The 13595-nt window shown below is 38.9% G+C and overlaps 1 protein-coding gene across 11 annotated transcripts in view; it reads left to right on the plus strand.

Annotated features, from left to right (window-relative positions):
- GRIA3 (glutamate ionotropic receptor AMPA type subunit 3) overlaps nucleotides 1-13595 on the plus strand; it is a 322070-nt gene that overhangs the window by 133288 nt on the left and 175187 nt on the right. For all 11 annotated transcript variants that reach the window (XR_012429864.1, XR_012429865.1, XM_074029201.1 and 8 more), the window contains one exon: nucleotides 11360-11547. Coding sequence is in view for 9 of the 11 variants with exons in the window: in XM_074029201.1 (XP_073885302.1) it covers nucleotides 11360-11547 (188 nt within the window). In the remaining 2 variants the exon portion in view is untranslated. The remainder of the gene's footprint in view (nucleotides 1-11359; nucleotides 11548-13595) is intronic.

A 13595-nucleotide genomic window follows, 5' to 3' on the forward strand; every position in this document is an offset into this window, starting at 1 on the left:
GACTCACAGAGAGGAGAATGGAACTACATAATTCACCAACAGGGAGACAAAGTTCAAATAAGGAACAAGATGAAAGAGGAAAATGGAAAAGGCATTACATGCATTGCCAGCTTCAGAGCCAAAGTTACACTTGACAAGTAGTCAGTAGTTGCCTCCTGAAGTGAGCTATTGGAGTACTTGGAATGCCTCAAGTAAGATATTGGGGTACCTGGTACCTCAAGTTGCCAAACAATACTTGATCAATCACTTACTGTTGTCTACAATTTGCCCCTATATTGTAAGTCTTTGATTCTAATTTTAAAACATACATCCTTCATGAAGGAGTTCACAATTGAAGCTGTTATCAGTCATGGACAGTCTAGTATAAGAGTTTCATTTGGACTGAGAGACAATTTGTATTGGGAGAGAGGAAAAAGCATAAAGAACTGGGAAACTGGGGGCACCTTCTATTCAATGATTCCACAAATTAGCCAAGCATCCTAATAATGCAGCTCCAAGGAGAAGATTTGCAGAGGGTCAGCTCTTAATTAAAGGAAAATTTAAACAAACACAATTATGAGGAATGGAAGCCTCAGGGAAATATTAATTTGCTAAGGGTAAATTAAGGACTGAATGTGGGTGAATATTTGTCTTTACCTTGTTCCATAAAATTCACAGACTGACATCCATATGCAAATATAAAGGGGTTCTTGATCTTCCCATATCAAACTCTTCACACACAGAACAGTTTCTGTATTAGCATCTCAAATTTAGACAATCACTATATTGATTTTGATGGAAAATAAAAGGGTTTAAATCAAGTTAAAACAAAAACAAACAACAAAATGTGGATTCAAATGTATTACAGGAGTCTTTCCAGGAATTATTTTTAAATGAAAGCATACTTTGTAATATGAATAATCATAACCTGAAGTACTGGCTCTGAGTTCAGATTTTTGTATATCAGGTTTCTGAGATATGGGAAAACATACCATGAAATAACTAAATTGGGCTCATCATCTTTCTCTTTCCTCTGCCTCTATTTTTTCTTTATATCTGTCTCAGAAACCACCTTCACACTCCATATCTAGCTTCCCCATTGCTTTATTTGGCCACAGTATGCAAGGGAAATTTATTGGAAATTCCATGGAGACCAAAGACGTTGCAAGAAATGGAAAGAGTGGTTGGCATAAGTTTGGGTTTAAAGCCCAGGTGAGCACTAGAATAAGAGTAGAAGAGCAAATTTTGGTCAGGCGCAGTGGCTCACACCTGTAATCCCAGCATTTTGGGAAGCCTAGGCAGGTGGATTGCTTAAGCCCAAGAGTTTCAGACCAGCCTGGGCAACATAGCAAGACCCCATCTCTAAAATAAAAAAGCAAATTTTATTCACCATTCACATGATTTTTTGATGAAGAATATTAATTTCATTAAAATGTCAAACTTTTATTCATGAAAATGTATCATAAACATTAAAAGTAAAATAAACTGGATTAAATATATGGCATATGTCAAGACACTTAATGTCAATATATAAAGGCTCTTATAAATCAATAAGAAAGACATTAACATCACTAAAAAGTTGAACAAAGGAAATAAACAGGCAGTACTCAAAATAATGAATAAACTTGGACAAAAAAATAAAAAAGGCATTAGCTTTACTAATAAAGAAATGCTAACAAAAAAAGAGAATCCTCTTTATTCACCTACCAAATGGGCAAATATATTGTTCAGTGCTGGCAAGGGGGCAGAGAGACAAGTACTCTCATAACCTGCTTATGGGAACTTAAAGTGGGACAACCTTTCTGGAGGGCAATTTGGCAGTATGTATCAAGAGCCTTAAACATGTCCATAAATGTTTGGCCCAGTATTCCTACTTTGAGACATTTATTCTATGAAAATAATTAGAGATGCTGTATGAATGTTGTCAGCACAGCATTATTCATAATAAGGAGAGATTGGAAAAAATTGAAATGTTCATGTTGTAGAATAGTTAAATAAGTTACAGTATATCTAAAGGTTGGAATACTATGTCATCATTAAAACTCATGTTTGAAAATGTTTAATAACAAGAAAATGTTCATGATATAATGCTAGATTTTTAAAAGGCAGGACACATATACAGTCATGCACCACACAATGGCATTTTAGTCAATGACAGACCCCATATATGACAGTGGTCCCATAAAATTATAATACTATACTTTTACTGTGTCGTTTCTGTGCTTAGATATGTTTAGATACACAAATATATTGTATACACAAATACATTGTGCTACAGTTGCCTACTGTATTAGTTCATTTTCATGCTGCTGACGAAGACATACCTGAAACTGGGAACAAAAAGAAATTTAATTGGACTTACAGTTCCACATGGCTGGGGAAGCCTCAGAATTATGGCAGGAGGAAAAAGGCACTTCTTACATGGTGGCAGCAAGAAAAAATGAGGAGGAAGCAAAAGCAGAAACCTCTGATAAACCCATCAGATCTCTTGAGACTTATTCACTATCACGAGAATAGGATGAGAAAAACCAGCCCCCATGATCCAATTAACTCTCCCTGGGCCCCTCCCACAACACAGGGAAATTCTAGGAGATACAATTTAAGTTGAGATTTGGGTGGGGACACAGCCAAACCATATCATTCTGCCCTGGCCTCTCCAAATCTCATGTTCTCACATTTCAAAACCAATCATGCCTTCCCAACAGTCCCCCAAAGTCTTAACTCATTTCAGCATTAATCCAAAAGTCCACAGTCCAAAGTCTCATCTGAGACAAGGCAAGTCCCTTCCACCTATGAACCTGTAAAATCAAAAGCAAGCTAGTTACTTCCTAGATACAATGAAGGTACAGGTATTTTGTAAATACAGCCATTCTAAATGGGAGAGATTGGCCAAAACAAAGGGACTACCGGGCCCATGCAAGTCGAAAATCCAGCAGGGCAGTCAAATTTTAAAGCTCAAAAATGATCTCCTTTGACTCAAAGTCACACTGATGCAAGAGGTGGGTTCCCATGGTCTTGGGCAGCTCCACCCCTGTGGCTTTGCAGGGTACAACCTCCCTCCCAGCTGCTTTCATGGGCTAGTATTTAGCGTCTGTGGCTTTTCCAGGTGCACGGTGCAAGCTGTCAGTGGATCTACCATTCTGGGGTCTGGAGGATGGTGCTTCTCTTCTCACAGCTCCATTAGGCAGTGCCCCAGTAGGGGCGCTGTGTGGGGGCTCTGACCCCACATTTCCCTTCTGCATTGCCCTAGCAGAGGTTCTCCATGAGGGCCCTGCCTCTGCAGCAACCTTTTGCCCGGGCATCCAGGCATTTCCATACATATGAAATCTAAGCGGAGGTTTTGAAACCTCAATTCTTGACTTCTGTGCAGCCACAGGCTCAACACTACATGGAAACTGCCAAGGTGTGGGGCTTCCACCCTCTGAAGCCACAGCCTGAGCTCCACGTTGGTCCCTTTCAGCCATGACTGGAGCAGCTAGAAGACAGGGCACCAAGTCCCTGGGCTGCACATAGCACAGGGACCCTGGGCCTGGCCCACAAAACCACTTTTTCTTCCTAGGTCTCTGGGTCTGTGATGGGAGGGTCTGCCATGAAGGTCTCTGACATAGCCTGGAGACATTTTCCCCACGGTCTTGGGGATTAACATCAGACTCCTTGCTACTTACGCAAATTTCTGCAGCCTGGTTTAATTTCTCCTCAAAAGAATGGTTTTTTCTTGTCTACTGCATCATCAGGCTGCAAATTTTCTGAACTTTAATGCTCTGTTTCCCTTTAAAGATGGAATGCTTTTAACAGCACCCAAGTTTTAAATGCTTTGCTGCTTAGAAATTTCTTCTGCCAGATACCCTAAATCATCTCTCTCAAGTTCAAAGTTCCACAGATCTCTAGGGCAAGGGCAAAATGCCACCAGTCTCTTTGCTAAAACATAACAAGAGTCACCTTTGCTCCAGTTCCCAACAAGTTCCTCATCTCCATGTGAGACCACTTCAGCCTGGACCTTATTGTTCATATCACTATCAGCATTTTTGTCAAAGCAATTCCACAAGTCTCTAGGAGGATCCAAACTTTCCCACATTTTCCTGTCTTCTTCTGAGCCCTCCAAACTGTTCCAACCTCTGCCTTTTACCCAGTTTCAAAGTCGCTTCCACATTTTTGGGTATCTTTTCAGCAACGCTCCACTCTACTGGCACCAATTTACTGTATTAGTTCGTTTTCACGCTGCTAATAAAGACATACCTGAAACTGGGAACAAAAAGACGTTTAATATGGACATACAGTTCCACATGGCTGGAGAGGCCTCAGAATCATGGCAGGAGGCAAAAGGCACTTCTTACATGGCAGCGGCAAGGAAAAATGAGGAGGAAGCAAAAGCAGAAACCCCTGATAAATCCATCAGATTTTGTGAAACTTATTCAGTATCACAAGAATAGCACATGAAAGCCCAACCCCCATGATTCAATTACCTCCCTCTGGGCCCCTCCAACAACACAGGAGAATTCTGGGAGATATAATTCAAATTGAGGTTTGGGTGGGGCTACAGCCAAACCATATCACCTACAGTATTCAGTACAGTAACATGCTGTACGGGTTTGTATCCTAGGAGCAATAGGCTATGCCATATAGCCTAGGTGTGTAGGAGGCCATACCATGTAGGTTTGTGGAATACACTCTATGATGTTTGCACAATGACAAAATCACCTAACAACGCATTTCTCAGAACGTATCCCCATCGTTAAGTGATCCACGACTGCATTATTATCATTTTGCTAAAATAAAAAGTGTGAAGTCTATTTATATAAAATAGAATGGAAAGAGGGATAAAGTCACCTATGCTTTTTCTTTTAATTTTTGTACTTTCTATGTTTTTCCAAATGTCCAAACTGAACACATTAATTTTATACTTAGAGAGAAATATGCAGATGCTACCTCAGAAGAGAAAAGACATTTGTAAAGTGCTTTGAGTACATCTGGGTCTGCTTCCCACATACTGTACTCAAGGTTTCCAGATTCTTCATCTACCACAGAAAGAAGCCATTTGTAACCCTGGCCTGAGCCCTCCCTTCTTGCCTCTGTGTCTTTATTTGCTGATGTCTAGGTGGTATATAGTCCTTCTTGAAATATGCCTTTCTCACCCAGAACCTTTCTGCTGGTCATGAAGAACACCTCAGGAAAAAAAAAAAAAAAAAAAAAGGCCTGCTTTAATATGCCACATTTGTATTGGGTAGCCCTTAGAATAGGTCAGTGATTCTCCACCCTGGCTGTACATGAGAATCCCCCAGGGAGATTAAAATAAAACAAAACAAAGCCCAGGAATCACTTTGAGAGATCATGATTTTATTGCTCCAGAGTAAGACTTGGTCATCCGTTTTTCATACTTCCTAGGGTGACTGTAATGTGCGACCAGCATTGAAAGCCACAGAGGTAGGTGAAGACACAGAAAAAGAAAGAAACACTTTTTTCAGCTGATTTCAGTTGAGTAACATAGACAAGAATGGACACTAACCTTCTGGGGACCTGTCTCACCATTGTCTTCCCACTCCACTGGCCCCTGAGATACCCCATATCTACCAGCTGTTCATTTGTTAAACTCCATAAGATCATCAAGCACATCACCGACTTTCAAATTCATCATCTGAATGACCCCATAAGATGGGCAGACTCAAAAATAATGTTCAACATTCTCTTCTGTTTTCCTTCTAAACTCATTCATGTTAAGGTCACTGCTAAAATGTACATGCGTTCACTGAAAGGATAACACATTATGCCATTAGCTATTTTAATGCTGGCACCTGGAAAAGGGAAGGGCGCTGAGGGAATTGAGCATAGGATAGGAAAGTTTTAATATGGGGAAAGAGGAAGAAAAAGACTGGGATTGGTAGTGATAGGCCTACTCAAGGTACTGGGGAGACAGGGAAGCAAACATCAGGATGTTGTATGACATCAAAAAGAGAAGAGAAAAGGACATGAGGAATTAAGTTCTGTCCACACCAAAATGTTGCTAAGGGTCATCTTAAAATGAGAGCTATAAAGTAAGTTGGACATGATGCACTTGAAAGACCACTAAATTGGAAGCCAAGAGACTTGCTTACAGGGTCAATACTAGGGCAACGTAAGTGAGGCTGCACTTGTGCAACCCTCAGAAAGTGCCTTCTTGAATTTTTACCCTAGGTGCTTCACCTGCCTCACCTTAGCTCCAGCTCTGCTTGCTTAGATTCCAGTCTCGCTTCTGATTCTAAACTAACTGTGTGATATTTGGCAAGTCACTTCCCCTGTCTAAGTACCGCCCCTCAAACCTGAGAAGCTCCACTTTTACCTGTCTTAGATATTGGGCTTCCATAAAAATTTCATTTGAAAAGAGTTACAGAGCTTTAAAAATTGTATCCTACTTCTCTGAGTCATCTGTAAGAGTACTAGCCTATAATACTGTGGTTCTATGTCTAATAATCGTAAGCTACAGGAGTTTTCATGGGCCTCTTTAAGCCTCTCTTTATCAACCTGAAAATATTGACAAGGTAATTTCTAGCACAGGCCACTGGAAAAGTATTGAATTACCCTCTGGGAAAGACCAACTTGCCGCTCTAGAACATTTCGAGAGGGTCAGTAAACCTGCTTGGGGCTTTGTGGCAAACCCTCTGAGAATCACAGCCAAACACAAATTGCTATAAATGTCAACACTCATGAGAAGCCAGTTCATCAATATCAGCAACTCCCATCATTTTGGGGACTGTTAAAAGACCCCGTCAGAAGTACAAATGATGTGGCTCGGAGAGATCTGGTACAGATTCACAGCTGACAGCAGGTGGTGATAGTCCCTGCTGGAAGATGCACAACAGGAACAAAATTATCCTCAACTATATTTCCTTGGGTATCTTTATTATGAACTTCCATATGTCAATATCCTATTTATTGTTCTTCTGTGTCTTCAGATCAAATACTAAATGTGTTCAGCATGGAGTGATTTTTCACTTGTTTATACATTGAACAAAATCCTGGCCTTCTTTCCCCTGTGAAAATGATTTTGACAATTATATATTTGAGATCTTTTTGTATCTGATGCTATCCCTGTCATGAGATCAACGTTATAGTCACAGATGAATCCCCCAGAAACAAACTGAAATAGAGATTCACATGCAAGAAGTCTATTGGCTGGTACTCTCATTATCAACAGTTGTGGGAAGAAGAGAAGGACGCAGGTTTGGGCACAAAGAGAAAATGAGCTATGCTGCAGTCATGACAAAGCCTCAGCTCCCTTCAGGGAGCTCTGAAGCTAGGATGACTTACCTTTAGAGTTACCTCGCTGTGGGTATGAGGGTTGTGCCTTTCTATCCTGTGGCAATCAGTCATTGGATGCAGGATACCCCAGGAAGGGGTCATAACCTTAAGCTGCAACTTTTCCAACAACTGAAGGAGTAAGTTCTATGGCGCTGAAGGAGGATCTGGGTCGTACAGCACAGCATCCACCACACTACCCTTTACCAAGATTGTCACACCTTATTTGCCAAGAGTAGCCCAGTCACCACTTCAGTAGGATTAAATTGGTCATAGCTGCAGCCCAGTTCTTCATCCATAATTTCCTTCCCACTCCTTGCCACAAACTATGTTATATTGGTATGATGCAGATGACAATCTAGCATTCACCCACTTACCTATATGGTAACTACCATTCTTTAAAATGAGGAAGAAGAGGACAGTGGATAGCAACAGCAGTCTGGAATCAGAATGAGAGATTTTGCTGCTCAAATAAAAGTAGTTTTTACTGTTGCAAAATTGAGCACGTTAAAGCTCACAGAGAGTGGATGACAATTCTGAAGCTGCTAAAACAGCAGGCTTATTTTTACAAAGTCAAGGGTTTGTTACATACCTCCCCTCCTACAAGCACCAATGCCTGTTTTTTTCTCTGCATCCTGAGTCAAATTTTTCTTTTCTTCTCCCTCAAGTGCATATTTACTCTGTTTGGTCAGCTTCATCAGGAAACAGTCACACTACAATAAATTAGGTATGAAAACAAATAAAAGTTTTTCTTGGGCTGCTCAGTGACAGGTACTGAGCTGAGGTGACCATTCCCCCCAGGGTTCTATAGTACACAGTCACATGCTTAAGCAAACACAGAGAAAGTCTGCATGGTAAAAGACACTGCAATATTCAGCCACAGTTCTGACTTGCTCAAAAAATGTGAGCAAGGCTCATAGCCCAGGAGGCTCCAGACATGCTCTCATTAAAAAGCAGTGTGCTTTTTCTACTTAATTTTTGAATAGGTAATACATTCACATGGTTCAAAGAACAAAAGTATAAAAAGATCTGTACGTCACTGTTTAGTAAAATGCCTCTCATTTGTGGCAGTGTGCAGCCTACAAAGGAGCTCTCATCTATCATCTATGTCTTCCAGAAGCGTATGTTCTGAGAGGACAGCATGAGTTGTACTTCTTTTTAATCTTTATTGTCATTGTACTTACAGAAAATAATACCTGCTTCTTGTAAAAGGGCCACATTTTACATAAATAAATGACAGTGAAAATAAAAGTTCTTGGTAATCCTACATCTCAGAGATAACTCTGCCAATTCCTTCAGATTTTTTCCATACATATGGAAACATATAACTTCTTCACAAAATAGAATTATAACATAAATGCTATTTTACAGCTTGTTTTTTCTATTACTACCTATTACACAATATATTATATATACTGCCCAAATCTTTTCTTGTTAGTGTATACAGATTCAGCTGTCTTTTAAACAATAGCATAGTATTCTATGTGTATTTACTATAATTTCTTCATCCAGTTTTATTTTAAAATTTTAAATGTCTGTGATATAATTCTTTAAACCCATTTCTCCATTGCTTATAATTAATTTACCGTGAATTTAAATCTACTCATTTCTGGAGTAATTAATGAGAAGTCAGTAAAGGAATTTTCATGGGCAAAGAAGATAATCCAGAAACGTCTGCAGGTGTAGTCAGATGTGCCTGTTAAATGGACAGACAAGTGTGGCTGCCTGGAGTACTGAATAAGTGAGTGAGGCCATTTTCCAGATTTGAATGAATTTGAAAATAGGGGAGAAGTGGGGACTGGAATGGGGTGAGTGATTAAACAAAGGGAGATAAAAGCAGGTTGGAATGGAATAAATCTTGACACATGGATGGTGAGTCTTTCCAGACGAAAGATTTTTATGGAGAGAACTGACATGTTTTAGTTGAATCCAAGCTTGATACTAATTAACAATATAATTTTGGGTATTTAAAAATACTGGCAAAGGCTGCTAAAATAACAACGCATGTCAAAGCAAGCAATAATCTCATTGTCATTCACACTGATCAGATCACATTAGAATTATCAGGATCAATAAAATATTGACAGATATCCATAGGAGAGCGTGAACAGCGAGGGAACTTGTCATCATGCCATAAAAGTAACAGTGGAAGGACTGGGACGTCTTTAGCCTGAGGAAAAGAATGTTAAGGGGAAACATGCTAACTGCCTTCAAAAATGTGAAGGACTGACACGTGCAAAAGGGGTTAAATTTGCTCTGTGTCATCCCAAATGGTGGAATAAGACCAATGAGTAGAGATTACGAGAAGGCTTATTTTGATTCAACACATGAACAGCTGTATTCTGCTAAAGGGCCTTTTAAAAAGTTTACTTTAAATATATTAAAGACTCTGTCCACTTTCATTAACATTATTATTTAGCCAATGTTTTCTTCATAAATAGTACAAAAGTAAAATTCAACTCAGTCTTTGATGAAGTTTCATAAATTCTTAATTAGTGAGATTCAAAATAATGAGGCTTTATCGTACACTGCTTAAGAAAGATTTTCAATTGTCTTAATCTCTTTCTTCCTATGTTTATTTCTCAATCCCATGCCTTGGCCTACCATGTCCCCTCAACTCCCACTGAAGCAGAAAGCACATCAACAACCCACATGAAAATGTAAATCTGAGAAATAAATATGCGTGGTTGGTTTAAAAAGAGAAAGAATTAACATTTAAAGCAATGGTAATTTACTCTGATCTGTAATTTTGAGCTCCTGTGCTGAAATTGCTCATTTGGAAATTACCAAGTGCTTGGGTCTCATTTGTGATCTTCTTCCTGCATACACCCAGCACACAAAGGAGTCATAATGACCGGCTGAGTCACTGCTGCCATCTCCCTGAAGCGTGCTCTTCAAATGTCAATACCATTTTCTATGGTACAATGAAGAAAATTCCGAATTGTAGCCTGCTTACACTAAAGGGTGAGCCCGAAACAGCACAGAACCTGGAATATGCTCAAAGGGCATCACAATCCTCTCCCATTCTCTTCTCCTCCAGTCATCAAATTGCTATGGCATGGATCATTTTGGCTTTGCAAATCATCCGCATCACCCACTCCCATTAGTCTTTACTTGAATATAAATGAAAAACTATTTAGGTTTATGGGATGAAATGAGCTGCTTTTGGCAATATCCCAATAAAATTATATCTATAGTTGAAGTTATACTCAGATATGGATTCAAACCAGAAGCAAAACTACAGACACAATATAATATTAGAGACATGAATACTCTAAAAGACCAGCATGTAGAAAACTCTTGTGCTATTCTTATGGATCATACTTTAGATATTTTGTTCTTCCCAACTTCTTAAACCCTAACTCCAAAAAGGCTACCCAAAACTCAAGCATCAGATCTTTTCTCTTTTTCTCATTCAGCATAGATCCAGGGTAGTAGCTAACAGTTATCTAATGTAAATTAGCTAAAAAGGAACTATGAATTCCTGGTAAATTTCATTGAGAAAGGGAAAGAATTCAGGAAAACTTAATATGACTGAACTTTTTCCATAATGTTGTGATCAAGAGCTCACAAGTATGATATCTTTGTTATAGACTGTCTTTTTCAGGTTTTCATAAAATTATTTTACTTGGGAGACATAATTTACGTTGTTGGATAGTCCTTTCTATGTAAGGAGAAGCCATATTATAATGAGGCTCTATCTCCACTGAAATTATTTCTAATTTGCCAGAATGCTTGTATAGAAGATGAAATAAATGAGCTTCAACTGCAGTAAGGAAATTGCAGGCAGTTGTAAGAAGTTCTTGACTTTATTCCATAGATATTTTGATAATGCATGTCAGTAAAAACAATTAGATAATATAATTCAGCTGTGAGCTCTCATGTAGCTACTTGATGCCTGGTGCCCAAAAGTTGTAGAATCTTCTTTCCTTTACAACAAAATGGAAGTGCAAACTGTCTGGAGGGTTAAGGCTGACGTTATGAGTAAGCCTGCTTTCCATAATGGATAAGGTTCAAAGGCACCTGATGGACTGTGAATAGAAATTCAGTAGAACCTTTAATACCTACAGAAAGATTTTTAAATCACTGAAGCTGTTTTTCCTTCCTTCAGGATTTTCCATCCTCCAAGCGATTATGGAAGCAGCCGTGCAAAACAACTGGCAAGTGACAGCAAGGTCTGTAGGAAACATAAAAGACGTCCAAGAATTCAGGCGCATCATTGAAGAAATGGACAGGAGGCAGGAAAAGCGATACCTGATTGACTGCGAAGTCGAAAGGATTAACACAATTTTGGAACAGGTACGTTTGAGATTTATTTCACCTCCAGCCAACATGTTAAATTATCAACCTGAGGCAGCTCCCATATCTGCTAATAAATTAAGTAGCCAACAGACTAAACGTGCCAACAGTTTTTGATAGTCTCTTTAATCTTTTTTTCCTCCCCAGTGGCTGCAGGGAAAAAAAAAAAAGAAAGAAAGACAGAAAAGAGAAGAAAATCTAAGCTGTTTGAAAATTGCATTCCATGATTAATCTGGAAGTATTTGCAATTTAATGCTACCTATCAGATAAACATACCCCTCCACACCTCTGCTTCATAGACGATTGACTTTCAAAGTAATCCCCTTCCTTTCCCATACCTTCTTCCCAACAGGGAACAGACAAAGGACTAAGCAGTGCAGAAGGATAGGGTTTTTGTTTCAGGAGCCTCATTGCTGGAATATGTACTATTTCCAGACCCTTCTAAAGATCACCACCCATTCTTCATGACTATGGGTAGACAGACTGTCAGGACAGTACTCACCAAGTTTTGAATTTGTCTATATTTTTTCAGATTATCCCTCTGGATCCAGAAACAGAGAGAGAGAGAGAGAGAAAGAAAGAACAATTTAAGACTATTTTTTTCCATTTTATAACTTTTTAATTCATTCACTCCACAAAAATTCATTTAAGACCCATTACATGCAGACAATGTGGGCAACAACAAGTTATCACTGTCCCTTAATTTCTCAAAGGAGAAATAAGATCTTATATTACTTTAAAATAACCTAAATTTTTTTGAGACAGAGCAAGACTCAAAAAAAATTAGGTTATTTTAAAGGTCAACATGGTGAAACTCCATCTCTATTAAAAATTAAAAATATAAAAATTAGCTGGGCGTGGTGGCAGGCACCTGTGATCCCAGCTACTCAGGGGACTGAGGCATGAGAATTGCTTGAACCCGGGAGGCAGAGGTTGCAGTGAGCTATGATTGCACCACTGCACTCCAGCCTGGGCAACAGAGCAAGACCATTTTTAAATAAGAAGTGGCATATGAGAAAAATGTTTATGCTTTTAAAAATAGAATTCAATGGGCCAAAATATATTCATTATTAAGCTTGGATATTTAAATTTAAGACTAAAAAAATGTTAGAAGAAATGTTTCACCCTAAACCACATGTGCTCGGGGTAGAGTCAAGCTGAAATGTGAAGAAAGTTTATTACTTTCCTTAGAAGTTTCAATTTGCCAGTTAATAACAAAGTGCCCACACTGCCATAAACAAAACTGTAAGGGAAACATTTCCATTCTAATTCAATCCCAGTGTACCTAGAGGCCAAAACAGCTTCAGAGATTGAAATTATAGTGAGCAGCTATTGCCTGGGAGAGCTGTTTTATAGCAAATTAAATATTAATAATTTGTCAGATATGCCCCCATAAGAAAAGAAATGCAAAAAAAAAATAGGTGACAAAAGGAAAGAGAAGGGAAGAGAAGGAAGGAAGGGAGAAAAGGACAAACGGAGAAAGGGAAGGAGGGAAACTGCTGACTCTATATCGTAGAAATACAAAGTGTCCCCTTGTTAAGATCAGCATTACCCTCTAGTGAATCATACTTCACAGAAAATATAGAGCACTAGCCTGGTTAAATCAAGTTTCTCAACTAACATTCTCCTGAGCTACACAAATGATCTACCTGCCCCTTCCCCACCCCCACTACAACCCCCACCCCCACAAAAAAAAAAAAAAAGACCTTCCTTTGATTTTCTTAGATCTTGAAAGTGAAGAATCAGGTCAGTGATGTTGGTGTATGTACTACATGCCCTCTAAAATTTTATACCAAAATAGCCTTTTAGTGGGTGACCTACTTAATAGCCCAAAGCAGAAGAACATCCTCCTTGTCATACTTTGTTTTTCTTCTTTTGTACTAGTGACTTTGGCTTCTTAGATATCTTATATTCTGTTAAAGTCTTTTGGATTTTATAGAACTTTTTACTGCAGTCTGGGATTTTTCAGCATTATGTAATAGAAAAGCAGTGGGTAGAGCTCTGAATTCTACATAATTGTGGGACCTTGGGCACTTAAATATCTATGC

This window comes from Macaca fascicularis, chromosome X (genome assembly GCF_037993035.2).
Source record: "Macaca fascicularis isolate 582-1 chromosome X, T2T-MFA8v1.1".
NCBI classification, from domain to species: domain Eukaryota; kingdom Metazoa; phylum Chordata; class Mammalia; order Primates; family Cercopithecidae; genus Macaca; species Macaca fascicularis.